Source organism: Chelon labrosus (genome assembly GCF_963514085.1).
Source record: "Chelon labrosus genome assembly, chromosome: 12".
NCBI lineage: Eukaryota > Metazoa > Chordata > Actinopteri > Mugiliformes > Mugilidae > Chelon > Chelon labrosus.
Genome location: NC_140345.1, coordinates 1,385,958 through 1,400,731, shown reverse-complemented (window position 1 = coordinate 1,400,731; position 14,774 = coordinate 1,385,958). Strand labels below are relative to the sequence as shown.

The 14,774-nt window shown below is 39.8% G+C and overlaps 1 protein-coding gene across 1 annotated transcript in view; it reads right to left on the bottom strand.

Moving 5' to 3' along the window:
- Positions 1-1,282: 1,282 nt before the first annotated feature.
- smarcc1a (SWI/SNF related BAF chromatin remodeling complex subunit C1a) overlaps positions 1,283-14,774 on the bottom strand; it is a 28,955-nt gene continuing 15,463 nt past the window's right edge. Inside the window, exons 21-28 of the mRNA XM_084556819.1 lie at positions 14,366-14,527; positions 13,307-13,362; positions 12,237-12,387; positions 11,639-11,817; positions 11,292-11,426; positions 8,088-8,445; positions 7,868-7,993; positions 1,283-4,421 (exon numbers count right to left, since the gene is read on the bottom strand). Of these exons, the coding sequence (XP_084412945.1) occupies positions 4,330-4,421; positions 7,868-7,993; positions 8,088-8,445; positions 11,292-11,426; positions 11,639-11,817; positions 12,237-12,387; positions 13,307-13,362; positions 14,366-14,527 (1,259 nt within the window). The 3' untranslated portion in view covers positions 1,283-4,329. The remainder of the gene's footprint in view (positions 4,422-7,867; positions 7,994-8,087; positions 8,446-11,291; positions 11,427-11,638; positions 11,818-12,236; positions 12,388-13,306; positions 13,363-14,365; positions 14,528-14,774) is intronic.

The window sequence follows — 14,774 nt, the reverse complement described above, 5'->3', positions numbered from 1 at the left end:
GATTACAAATCCTAAATCCATTAGTTCCCTTGTTACATTTTAAAGTTTGTTTACTAGTTTACCGCTCAGATATTTTGTTCTGTTGCTTAGAAACACATAGATAAGGAATCACATTATGACCACCTTCCTATACTGTGTAGGTCTCCTTTGTGCCTCCAAAACAGTCATTTACTTCTCCTGTGAGTGGTTTTAATGTTGTGGCTGATCAGTGTACACTGAATTGCTTCTTATTCAGAAGATACTCTTTGGTGAACATTAGTAACATTTTATTTTACTAGTTTAGTGTTATTAGCTCTGTATGTTTTATGCATGTACAGTACATGAAGTTTTAATAGATTAGATTAGGTTAAACTTTATTGTCACTACACATGTACAGGTACAGAGCAACGAAATGCAGTTTAGCATCTAACCAGAAGTGCAATAGGCAGTAAGTGCACGTGGCATAAATAGTGTGGTGTATACGCAGTATGGTACAGGTTGTTTTTACTGAATATAGTCAATATTTACAGATCAAAACCTATGTACAGGTGAGACCATATATACAGGTGATACTTTCTATGATACTTTACAGAGCTGGCCGCTCCTGAATCATGTTGATCAGTTTGTCTAGTTTACTCATTCTAGACAATTATACGGTTGTGAAAATATTTGTGTATATGAATATTCATATGAGGTGAAGATGAGAAATTCCAAGAGCCTTCTATGTGTGCCCTTTAAACGCTGTGGGTTGCACCACAACTAGGACCAGTGATGCTCAGACAGCCAGACATCCCAAAGTGTCTGGTGAAGTCATGAACAGGGGGTTTCAGAAAACAAAAAGTCACCTTAGCTTTCATGTCATGAGTATTGGACCCAAGCTTGTCACTTCATATCCCCAGGTTCCATTGGAAATGTGTTGTAGCATATTGCTCTATCACTACTAGAGTGAATGCACCATCACAACCCTTAAAGTAATATTTGGTTCTGAAAATAAGCCTGAATCAAAACCAAGCTTTTCAAGCTCAGTAAAGGACTTAAACTTTTGAAATCATTTGCAGCAAATAACCATTATTTTTCTCAGTAAGGATGTAAAGTTCATAGGTTTTAAAAGAATGTCTTATGAGGTTTTTATGGAAACCCACGACACATCACTGATGTCTAAATGCAAGACTAGAGGGCAGCATTAATTACACTTTATCCAGTATGACTCACTTTAACTCCTGGTTGTACTTTGTTTTACTGGCATCTTGTGTGATTTACACTGGCTTATGAAAGGATCTCATAGAAAAACTGAGACATCAACCTCATACAAAACACAGTTTATTTGACAGTGTCTAGGTCCAAGTACCAACAGACCCCATACAAAATAAAAAAAAAAAAGGAAAACAAATGCTACAAAGAACAGAGATAACTTCCATCTACACAAAACTTCTCCTTAAAAATACATTACCATTAACACAAAAAAGCTTGAAGATAATATATGTAAGGGATGTCCCATCATATTTAAGTGATATTACATAACAAACCATGTAACATGTCAAATGGGTAAAGGAGGGCACGGTGAATGAGAGCACGAATGAATGACCTTATGTATGTGTTCGTTCTTGTGTATTCTTCTTCCGACAAACTGGGAGAAGAGGGCAACAGTCAGTGATGCAGCAGTCATGTGGGCAGGGAGAGCATAAAAGAGGAATAGAAAAGAAAGCAAATGGAAACGAGAGGTAGCAGAGGGGTGTGCAGAGAGGTAGCAGATAGCAAGAGGAAGATTTCTAGTAGAGGTAGCTAGCGGATGAACGAGGAAGAGGTAGCAGAGATACCAACAGTGCTAGCGAAGGGCGGAGGGAGAAGACTGGGTTAAGACTTCACATTAAAGCAACCTCATATTGGTTCTTACTCATTATGTGGAGACAGGTTACACCTTCATTTGAAGCTAACTTGCGTGTTAAACTTAAATTCAGGCTAATTCAAGTGTCATCTGGAAGAGGAATGAAATACAGATCAACAAAAACTAAATCTGATTATTAGATTCTTTACAGCTGATGATGAAGAATAAAAGCCTCAACTTTTAAGCTGATGGGCATGAAAAGTCCCCAAAATGTTCAGAAGAAAACGTGAACACTGGGAAGTGAAGAGAAATATTATGCACCACTATCAAAACAGCTACCAACCGATCATGTAGTGAGATTGTTTAACTGACAGATTTTGGAGGAATTACAAACAAAATCAGGAAAAAATATGAATCATAAACAAATAATTTCCTCATTTTCATAGCTGCTGTTTGAACCCTTTCCAGTCATTTTTGACAGTTTGACAGATCAAACAGTTAATAGATGTTAAAACTCTGCTGGCTTCAAGTACATTTATTACTTCTCTGCCGATAGTTCTCTCAATTGTAACGTTGAGTACAACCCCAAACATGTGATATTCTATTTAGTTACTTTCATCTACTTGGAGAGAACCCCCATTTGAGCTTGACATTTTATTTTTGACTGTTAATTAAAATTACTCATTTTCTGTCAACTTATTTATTGATCACTAAGGATTCCAGCTCCAGTAGTCGCTTCTTCTCCAATACAAATCACAGGCTTCGAAAACTAAGCTGTCATGATTGCTTAGTAGCTCCATACTTTTCTGCATATAACCACAAATGGGTTAATAGAAAGTAGTATGTTACCGAGTTACATGGTGGCTGAAAAGCAATGGAAAAAATGTGAGTAAAGGAGGACAGGTTAGCGAGGTAGGCAGCGCTAGGAAACTGTGAGCAGAGGAGGGGCGGGGTTTAATCGCTACAGTATCAGCACCTAAAAAACATCTAGAAGCCCACCGCGATGAGGAAGAGCATCGTCGTGTTCTGATGTTTCAGCAGAGCCGCATCACAGCGTCTCCCTCTCTGTAAAGGCTGTGTGAAGGTCAGCAGGAGATAATGTGTGTTGTTGTCCAGTGCTTTGTGGCAGGGTCTGGCCAAGTCGGTGTGTGCATGCAGCCTCCAGTGTTCGCCTCAGCTTAACATTTCTGTGTGTGTGCAATACAGTGCTGCAGGTGGTGTGACAGAAGGAGGAATGATCTTTCTTTAGATGGTTGGGCCGAGCCCCAGTTTGTGTCTCTCTCTCATCCAATCAGATCAAAATATGATCAAAAGTATGAAAGACAATTGCCTGACTGCTACACTGGGAGACCGTAGTTTCTTTAAAAACATACAGAAACTTTAATTTGTAACTTTAAGTTGCCTCTAATTAATGGACCTTTCCTTCCTGTTTGAGTAATAGTCACTAAAAACTACAATTTTACAATTTAGCCTATTTAAACAATATAATTAAATGTTTATAAGTCATTTTATGGTTACGTCTTCAATTAGAAAGTATTGAGAAACAGGATAAGATACTTTCCATTTTTTTCCCCACTGGATTTGTTGACAAGAAAATATTAATAATGGCATCTGTTTTATTTTATTTTAACTCAAAAAATAAAATCCAGTAAAAAATGAGAGAGAATTAAGGAAATTAGAAAACTACTTTAGGTCTATTTCTGTTGCAACAAGACACAATCCTGATGCCTTGTGTCTTTTGTCTCTATCCTATTTCAGTAAACTGAAAGAAATCACAAATTAAATATTAAAAAAAGGGTACAAACCCTCATCAAACATCCCTCTTTCTGGCACACACACTCAGACACACACACACACAGAACTACAGTGTATCATTTAAAGAGGAGCAAGAGGTAGATACTCGACAAGACAAGAGTGAGGGCAGGCCTTGTTCTCTGTGTGTGTTTAATTCAGGTTATTGTCGCAACAATCTTATGTGTATTAAAAGCGCACATTGCTCAGCACACAACCCCCTGCATGTTTAACCAGCTGTCTGCGCTCACCAGCTCCCCCTAGTGTTTGTCTTTAAAAGAACCAGACAAGAAGAGAGGCGCGTGTCTGAGAGATGGGTAAAAAGGTTACAGTGTCATTTAAAACAGACTGGAAAGAGAAATCTAGGGTGAGACAGACTTTTTTTTTTTAATTGGTTCTGTCTCCTTGCTTTCTGTACACAGGGTCATTCAATACAGCCTCCATCCAGCCCAACAGAGCAGAAAACAGTGTTTATTACTAGACGACCCTTGCCGCTGTGCCCTGAGAGGAAATCTGCATGAGTGTGTGTGTGGGGGGGGGGGGGGGGGGGGAATTTAATCGGGTTACCTTTGCCATTGAATCTTAAGTGTGTGTGTGGGTCCTGTGATAAAATGTATGGTAGGTTTGAGTGTGGAGGGAAAATATGTAGCCAGTTGCAAAGGCCATCAAAAAGGGGGCTGGAGTTTTATGCATGTGTGTGCTTTTGTTTGTTTTTGTGTGTGTGTGTGTATGTCTTAGTTGTCAGCAACTCGTCCACTTGGAGGGGCTGGAGGACCCACGGGAACTGGGGGGATAGCTTCAGGCTGTGCAGGTGGTGGTCCAGGGTCTGGAACAAGGGGAGATGCTGATTTTAGACCAAGAAAGAAGCATTAGAAGGTAAAGGTTAGACAAAGGTAGCTTGGCAGTGATTCTTGATCTGAGAATCTAAAGACTGAATTCACTTTAAGGGCTAATTTGTGAATCTCAAGGATTGTAACGTCATGAAAATACCATGCAACGTTTGCTTTTTAATATCTAGTAAAACTCTGTTCTTTTTGGTTTACCGTCCAAATGTTTCCACAAACTTCAACTGGTCCAAAACACTGCAGCCCGTATCATCACCCAACTCCCTCCATGGACCACATTACCCCAGCAGCTCCACTGGCTTCCAATAAAATCCAGCACTGAATACAAGATCCTGCTACTGACCCTGAAGGGCCTTCACAAGCAAGCTCCCTCATATCTATCTGAACTTCTCCAATTATACACACCCTCCTGTACCGTCAGATTCTCCTCAGCCACTCAGCTTATTGCATCACCTGCCCGGCTGTCTACCAGGGGTTCTAGAGAATTCAGTGGCATTCTCCCATTCTCCCACCCTGACACATTTCAAATCCAGACTCAAAACACATTGTTTTAAAATAGCTTACTCCATCTAACCCCACTCATTGTTATGTACTTTAATCTGCTTTTATGGTATTGCATTGCAGGTTTTATTCTTATGTTTTATGTATTGTTGTTTTATGTAAGGTGCCCATAAATAAAATATATTATTATTATTATTATTATTAGTCTGCTTAAAAGAGAGAAATCGCTGAGGTCACTTTAGGGCTCAGTGTGAAAAAAAGATTTCTTTCTACCAAAGTTTTGACATCAGCAAAATTCCCTAACTGTTGCACTGCTTTAAACCACATTATGGATTAAGGACACAGGGAAGGTTTGAGTTCCCTGTAAAGCTAAGTTTGAATGCGTAATTTGTTTTAATTATAAAAATGAATGTGGCAACTGTATTGTAATGTTGGGGTCTGAAATACACGTGCATGCATGTGTGAGCAGTGATATTTACCTGCTCAGTCTGTATGGTTTCATAGAGCTTAACCATGTCTTCAGTATGCACCCAAGAAAACACTGCTCCACTAAATTCTGCTGTCTTAGATTAGTGGCAAACTGGAAGGAGAATCCTCAGATTCCTTGGTATGGCTTTTTACAAAGTTAACAAAAATGCCTTAATTGGTATTTGGTTTGTCAACTAATAAGGGTTAAATGGCATGATTATGTGATCAGCACGCCTTTCGCACCTAATGCAATCCTCCATTTTCATTTATTGGGTAACTGATAATTCAATAATACACGCAAAAGATCAAGCTAATAATAAACCTTAAGACCACCCTCTGTCTAATCCATGTGTGTAGATGTCTCATGCTCCCTGAACCTCTCTTTCACTATATGAGCCCCATGAATCCTGGTATTGTCATCTTGGAATATGCCCGTGCCATCAGGGAAGAAAAAACTCCATTGATGTAATAACCTGGTCATTCAGTATATTCAGGTAGTCAGCTGACCTCATTCTTTGGGCACATAATGTTGCTGAACCTAGACCTGACCAACTGCAGCAACCCCAGATCATAGCACTGCCCCCACAGGCTTGTACAGTAGACACTAGGCATGATGGGTGCATCACTTCATCTGCCTCTCTTCTTACCCTGATGCCCCCATCAATCTGGAACAGGGTAAATCTGGACTCATCAGACCACATGACCTTCTTCCGTTGCTCCAGAGTCCAATCTTTATGCTCCCTAGCAAATTGAAGCCTTTTTTTCCAGTTAGCCTCACTGATTAGTGGTTTTCTTAAGGCTACACAGCTGTTCAGTCCCAATCTATTGAGTTCCCTTCACATTGTACGTGTGGAAATGCTCTTACTATCTCTATCAAACATAGCCCTGAGTTCTACTGTTGTTTTTCTCCGATTTCATTTCACCTAATGTTTAAGTGATCGTCGATCACCATCAATCAGGATTTTTTCCGACCACATTTCTTCCTCGAATATGATGGTTCCCCACTATCCTTCCAGTATCTTAACCCAATTTTAGTAGTTTCTACAATCTCCTTAGACGTTTTCTTGCTTGATGCATGCCAATGATTTGACCCTTCTTAAACAGACATCTTTTCCACGGCCACGGGACGCGTCTTTAGACATGGTTGATTAAGAAATGAGAAGCTATTTATTGCATCAGTTGGGGTTAAATAACTTGTTGCAGCTGAAAGATAATCACCCATGCAGTAATTAATAGGCTCGTACCTATTAATTAAATCCAGGTGGCGACTTTCTTTTTTGACATGCCATGTCTTTAGACAAAAATTAAAATTTGATTCATTGTATCACTTTGTATTTGGACTTATGCACAAGAAGGATTCATTCCAGGAAATACATTTATGGACAATTTTAGTTTGCTAAATGCTAATCCTTTATACACTCTATTGTACACTATTTGAATATGTGTCAGTAAAATGTTAGCAGAAGGAAATAACTTCATGTAGGGCAAAACCGTAATTAGATACCATGATGAGACTTAATTAACTTCATAGTTAGCTTACTTACAGGGATGGAGGCTGCATAAATAACCTAGTGTTGCACCTTCAAATGTCCTGTTCTTCCCACCTAATTTATGGCAGCTTGCTAGTTTTGGTAGGCTACCATCAACCGCCTGAGATAACCATAAACTGCAGAGGGTAGTAATACGCTCAGTAGCTTCAAAACTGCCACAAATCCCAGGAGAATTTTTAACATCAAATATTAGTTGTAGCTCATTAACGTCTCGTCTTAATCAGCAAAGTCATTGACAAAAATCTTTGACTTCCAGGTAACTGCCACATATGGTGACCCCTTTACGCTTGCTAGTTTAGTTGTTGTTGTAATTGCTAGTGAGGTGTGTGGCTGCAGCAAGCAATCTAATAAAAAGACAATTCAAGTGTCTGTGTTTGTTTTACTGTAAATATCACACAGGCCTATTATCGATAAGAAAGTATAATATAACCAAATATAACCGTATCAACTCTAAAAACTGGTAGTTTTATTTTAATGATAATATTTTGTTTGTAGTAGTCCCATATTATAATGATTGCTTGTTTCTCTGAAGGAGAAAAACTCTGGAGAAGCTCTATTATTAGAGGTGTTTATGGGCAAACTGCAACTATAGCATGGTTAAAGCAGGGTGTAATGTGATGCTCATAAGAAGCATAGAAATGTTTAGCTGCAGCTGACATTCAGAGTAAATACCAGCTGTCAACTTTGGGTCCCAGTAATATTTTGATTTCCAGAAATCCTTGTTTGTTGTGTAAATACAGGATTCTACAAACATCCCCACAGTTTAGACTATCCTGGTTTTGGCGAGTTAAATGTGTATACAATATCAAAAATAAATGAGTTTGTTTTATAATTATATATAAGGTTTATGCATAAAGACATAAAACACGAACACAGAGGGAAGATGGTATAGGGATATTTGTACTCACACATGCCGTTGGGAGCTCCAGGGTGGCGTGGGGGCATCATGGGAGGCATGCCACCAGCAGGGGGGCCAGCAGAGGGTGGTCCAGACATCATACGCCCGGGCATCGGCTGGACTGGTCCCATTGGTCCTGCAGTGTGGAAAAGACAAATCAGATCTTTAGTGGGTGCACGTTTCACTAGTGCATATAGTAGCACCTGTGCCTGTTTTTTTAAATCTCTTACCCGTCTGTCCTGGGTGATGTGGGGCCATGGGGTGGTGGCCCATAGGGGGATAGCCAGGGTGCATTGCAGCGCCGGGTGAGGGCCCTCCATGGAGGGGTGGGGGTGCCCCGTGGTGTGGAGGAGGTCCTCCGTGGTGTGGTGGTGGTCCTCCGGGGTGCATGCCTTGTGGAGGTGGCCCTGGGTGGGGTCCAGATACAGGCGCCTGTCCTTGGGCCTGGGCGGCGGCAGCAGCAGCCGCAGCAGCAGCAGCAGCGGCTTGCTGCTCCATCTGCTGCCTTGCCTTCATCTCAGCATATTTGAGCTGCTCCATGTGGAATGCCTGACGCTCGGTGAGCAGCTGCTGCCTCTGAAGCTCTAACTGCAGAGAGACAAGAAACAACGAAAGATGATTAAATAAAGACATCTGCAAAAAACACCAACAACTACTTCCAGCAAACCCAATGGCTGGTGACATACAATGAGTTAGCTTTTCTTTTTTCTTTGCTAAAAGGCAGTAGGCCTACGCAATTTCATTGCAAAATGCTAGACAGGTGTAGCCATATCAATCTGTGGAGGACTTGTGTACATGAAAGATGAAAGATCATCAGTAACGCTTCACAATGCTTTTGTGACTGAGAGAACACAGTGGAGGTGAAAGAAAATTATATTTTAAAAAGATTCAACAGGAGCATCTCTTTCCAAAACCAGTGTTGTGATCCTGCTGCACACCGCTATGCGTGTGTTGACAAAGTGACAAAACAAAGTGGGTGCACTGCCTCTTATATTAATGTTTCTTACAGAGCTCTATGACTACCATGAGGACAACAGAGGACTAGGACTGTTTATATCACATGAGGCCTGTGAAGCATTAGACTGGGTGTAAAACTGTCTGTGTTTCTTTGCTGTGCTGATCTTGGTTGTTTGAGAGGCTCTGTGTTTTATAGTTTATGGCAGCAGTGGGTTGGTTTCGCTCCAGTGTTCAGAGAGCTTCTTTAACCCGACTTCTTGTCATGCACCGTTTATAGCTGTAAAACTGGGCTACCCTCCCAATGCCACCACAACGAAAACACAGTTTTACACTCTCGCTAGCGTCTCCAGGGATTGTCCTGGGGCAGGACACTCACACACAAGAGCAGAGAGGCTATAATTTGCACTGTGGAGGCAACAGTTTGGCTTGCCTCACTAAACACCTCTTTTTACTCTGGAAAATGTTTTATTGGCAATTCAGCTCACTCAAAAAGAATTAAAGCTGTGTCTCCTCATTGGTCTCTGTGGAGGATTTGGATCAAGCGGGAAGCAACTTGTTGAGTGGCCAACATTTGCCGATGCTGAACTAAATATTTACAGATTGTTCATGTCAACACAGCAACCAGACAAGTGGAACAGTTTGACACTTGGTAACTTCTGTGAATTTCCAAAAAGTATATTTAACTAACACTAAATTAACTGTGTTCCTTTTAATGCATATTTGTTTGGTTTTGTCTTTATATGGCATCAAAAAAGTTCTAAAATTACTTAAACAAGAAGAGATCTGATTTAATAATGTTAACAAACAAGACAGTAAATCAAAATGTATGCGTTTTGGAAAATTTCCACAGTATGTATTTGTAGATTTAATAACTTGGTAGCGGGGAGCTGTGGACATGATCAACCCTAAAACCTCATGTAATATTTGCCTGACCTGAAAATAATTTAATTTCAATTAAATTAAAATTTTATTTATATAACACCAATAACAATGCAAATTGTCCTCAAGACCCTTTACAAAATCCAGTCTGAAACCCAGCCTGAGACCCCCAGAACAGACAGTGCCAAGGAAAAACTCCCTTTTAACAGGAAGAAACCTTGAGCAGAACTCAGCTCATATGGAGGCACCCATCTGCCTAAGGTTGGCTGGGTAGAGACAGAAAAGACTCAAAGAATAATTGCTTTTCTTTAAAACCAGTTCAGATTTACCATTTAGACCCAGCAAATAAACATAATAGAGTGAAAATAATTGATGACTTCTGCCTTACAATCTTGGTTGGGTTGTACAGAACTTACTTAAATTTTAGGCATTATTTATTCCTGGAATTCAATTCGGTTAACAACATGGGAGTTGTATTACATTCAAGAATTAGACAACAAATGTTGAAACTTTTTGAGTAGAGAGCATTACATTATGGGTTGTTTGTAGCTTTAATGCTGTCTTTTTAAGTCAGTTTATGGTACTTTATGTTGTGACAGTCAAAGTTGAACTAGTTTCAACTTAATCTTATCAACTTATCAATGCTCCAAACGCATACATTTGTGTCACCAGTTAAACTTGGAAGCTTTTTAATGTTTGTCTCTGAAAAGGGACTTAGTCATCCAGGTCATGGCATAGTATTTGCAAAATAAAATTACGACTGGGCTTATTCATTTAAATTATTGGTGGAGGTTTGCTTTTTTTTTTTTTTTTAAGAACATTCCTGTTGTAAAAATGCGGGAATGAAACTGAGAAAACAGTTACAACTCATAGATATATACTACTGAAAATTACATTCAAGAACCTGGGATGGTGAATCTAACTTTACAAACTGCACAAATGTGGCTCTTAGGTAGCATAACCCAACCAACTCCATGTCTTAACAAAAATATTCAGTGATGAAGCCTCTGGTTCTCAAGGAAGTTTCTTAAAATTACTGTGGTATTTTGATTGAGGAAATCCTGTGTTTTGTGGTTTAACAAAGCGAAAAAATTTCACACTTTACTGCCATTAAAAAAAATCATCTACATCTAAATCTAAAATAAATCATTCATGTATCAGTGATTTCATCTGGTCATAATAATTCTGATTTAGACCATGAATATTTGCAGTATGCAAGTAGCTCTGGCATAGATTTACAGATTTACATTTTAGGTTAATAGCTGTCTAAATGCATAATGCATACTAAATGTATACAGGAAACTACAGTAGGTTGCTGTACCATTAAACCATATGTGATGACTGTAAATGTTGGCAGTTTTTCCTTCATACAGACACATTTTCACTGAGTGGCTTTAAGTTCAAACTGAGCTTCTGTTAACAGATCACCTTCATTAATAATAACCACAGCTGAAAGCCTTTACCGAGCATTGGAGAACACAAGTGCATGCATTAAGTAACACTAGGTCATTTTTCATAGTAATGCGGGTCCATAATGGCCAGACACATTCACATTTACTCTCACTACTCAGGGAGCACAACAGCTTATTTTAACTTACAGCCTCTTTCTCGCGGTCCATGATGGTCTCAAGCTCCTCGAAGTGCCTCAGCTTGATCTCTAGCTTCTTCATCTGTGTCTCCACAAGCAGGGCAACCAGGGACTTGATCTTCCTCTCCTCCACTGCTGCCAAGTGCTAAGAAGGCGCACACATCCATGATATGTATCAGATCAATGTCAAATAACTGTTAAATATTGGATCCTGCAATTTGATTGTATCACAATATCCACAAAGCATACAGCATTCCACATGCATTCGGCTGTAGGGTAGAGAACAGGAACAGTAGCACTATGAGAATGAAAGAGATTTTCTATGAGAAAAGGCAGTTGGCTCTCCTGCAGACTCACCTTGGCCTTGGTGGCAGCAGATGCCAGGGCAGCAGCAGCTGCAGTGGCAATGTTGCCCTCTCCAATGTCATGTTCCAGCTTCTTCCTTTTCTCCTCTCCCTCCTCTGTAGAGGCCTTCTCCTCCTTGTCCTTATCCTGCTCCGAGGGTGATGTCTCCATAGCATCCTCTTTGTCCTTGTCTGAGAAAGAAATTTAAAAGCTGACAAGTGTTTTCTGAATCTCACAATCAAAACAGCAAAAATATTCTCCTGCACTTTTGTGCAATGTGCTGAAAACACTGACAGAACTATGTGAACATTTTTACAAATTTTCAGTAATGAGCTGTTAACATGGGAAGCAGGCCTCTTCTATACAGAGAAATAACGAACTTCTAAAGTTACACTCAGTACACCTTGGTTTTAGTAGGCTGTGAGGAACATTTATCCCTATTTTTGATATTTTTTGAAACATATATATGGCATATTAATCAACAATGACAATAGTTGTTAAGCGCAGCTGTACTTAAAGCAGCGTACTATTTACATTATTTAAGCGCTTGCTGACAAAATACAAATGTAAAGGCTATCTTGTTTAATTTTGTCATAATCCTCAGTGTTACCTGCTGGAGCTGTTTTTGTCTCCCCTCCCTCATTCTCCTCCTCGTGCTCTGATGGCTCCACTCCCTCCTTCTTCACCTTTTCTGTTGCCTCTGTCTTGTCGCTCTTCTCTGCAGACTCACTAGGCTTCTCTGCCTCATCCTTCAACTCGGCCTGAAGGATAAAGAAACAGTCACAGGACGCTCATGGCAGAGAAACTGAGGATAAGGCTAGTTGAAGTCTGATTTTACAAATGAAATTTCAATTGACTATAAGAAATCATGAGAGGTTTAATGTAGCAAAGTTGCTTAAAAGTAGGTTTCAGGCTTTATTAAAAACAACATACATGAATGGACACAAGGGTGGTTGGCGTCCATACATTATAAAAGAACAAACAGCCACAGGATGTTAGCAAGGCCACAAAGTCAGTAAATGCAACCATGCTAAAGCCGCATTGCATAATAGGTCAAATCTTGACCCTGTACACTTTTTGGGGACAATCATTGCGATTTAGACAAAGTGTCTAACTCTGGTTAATGGGCGATAATGAGGAAGTCATCACCAAATGAGCTTCCCAGCCATTACATTCACCCGCTGGGCCTTTCCGAGCCGGGAGACCAGGATCAAAATGTAGATGAATGGAAAAACAAAGTTGAAACACCTCATTTTAACCTAAGCAGACTTTGACTGTGCAGTAGAGTCAGTGATAAACGACAACTCCTATTTAACCTGAAATGTTGATTCTAACTAATCCTAAAAAGAACATAACTTGAAACTCCTTTCTAAAGTAACATCACAATTAGTCTTGATTAACTTGACACCTTGTGTTAATCAATGTGTTGGTTCATGCAAATGTTTCCATATTCTGTAATGTAATGTAAAGGCAATAATAAACTTAACTGACAAGTCTGTTCTTTTTCTGAGCTTTTAAATACCATTAAAAGCTCAAACCAACAAAGAAATCTCATCTGTGTAGCAAAGTCTCCTCTTTTCATGCAGTTCGTTAACAATGATTCAACTTTTGTTAGCTTTATCCAAAAAAGTAGATTTTTCTGTCGCATCCTAAAATAAAAAATCTGAAAGGTAGTCTCACCTTATCAGCTTGCTGGGAGTCTGTGTCAGTGTCCATCTTTTCTGGCTCGGTGGTTTCTGAAAGTGACAAAAAAATAAAACTGATTAACGCAATCTCAGTTTAAACGCTGTGACTGAGCTGTAACAGAACGAAGCAGTGGAGAGAATTCCTGTTCAAAGTAAAGTGCATTTATTAATTGAGTGAGGTATACATCATGAAGAAAAGGGGAACTTGAAAGCTTTTTAAATGAACACAGGAAAGTGTGTGAGCATTTGCACACATTCACCAATGACCACTCGACACGTGACAGGGTGCATAAATGTGTACAGCTGAATGTTAAATCATGTCATGGGTGCACTTGAGCGTGTGTTAAGAGTTTGAATATTGATTGTGTGCTGGTCGAGTGCTTCGGGCCAGGTGGGGCATGGAACACATTTAAGCTTATTGATGAGAAATGTTGCTCAAGAGGGCATTAATGCAGCTATTAAACATGATTGCTGATGAGTGAGTGAGTGAGTGAGTGAGTAAGTAAAAGTAAAGGAAAGCCAATTTTCAAGAAAGCACAAAGCAAATTAGAGAGAAAGTGAAAAGCACATAGAGTGTGATGACCCAGTTTTCTACTCCCTCTCTGCCCACGCTCCAGCCCATCTGCTACTGTTGTTTTAATCCAAGGCTGTATATACACACACAAACCAACATTTCTGTATTGCTCAATGTCCCACTGATAAAAACTGATGTGTGTGTCACCTTCATGTAAAATCATTCTCTGAAGAAAACCAAACCAAATCAACTGAGGACAAAGTGAAGGCTTTGTCCTCTCCTCACTCAGCCTTAACATATCCTCACACAGTAGTTTTCTCGTGATACTGCTAAAACAATCTGGTGCCCTCCAGTGGCTGCAGAAATCTCAAAACTACCTCATCCATCCAAACACAGAAATTGACACTTCTAAATGATACTTTTCTTTCCTGAACCTGACCTGGTTCAGTTATCACACTTTTGTACTGACTGAAAAAAAGATATTTTCAGGGTGGCTTTCAGACATATTACCCAGCCAAAATGTGGACACATGATACTCACCAGTCTTCTCAGGCTCCTCTGGGGCAGTCCCAGCGATGCCGCTGCTCTCCAGGCCAAAGGCAGGGTCCACCTTGCCGGTGTTCCTGGCCGCCTCCTGCACCTTCTTCACGTGAGCCTCCACCAACTCAGCTGGCACCTCCTCACGCACACGGGAGAACTCCTCTGCAAACACAGAAACCATTTCAGGTGACTACCTCATGAAGCTCATCGAGAGAATGCCAAGAGTGTGCAAAGCAGTAATCAAAGCAAAGGGTGGCTATTTTGAAGAATGTAATATATGAATCATATTTAGAGTTATTTCACACTTTTGTTTACTACATAATTCCATTTTATTTTTTTGTTTGTGGTAAATTTATTTCGAATTTATCAAATGCGTAATGCACTATTTATTTTTATTTAGTTTATTTTG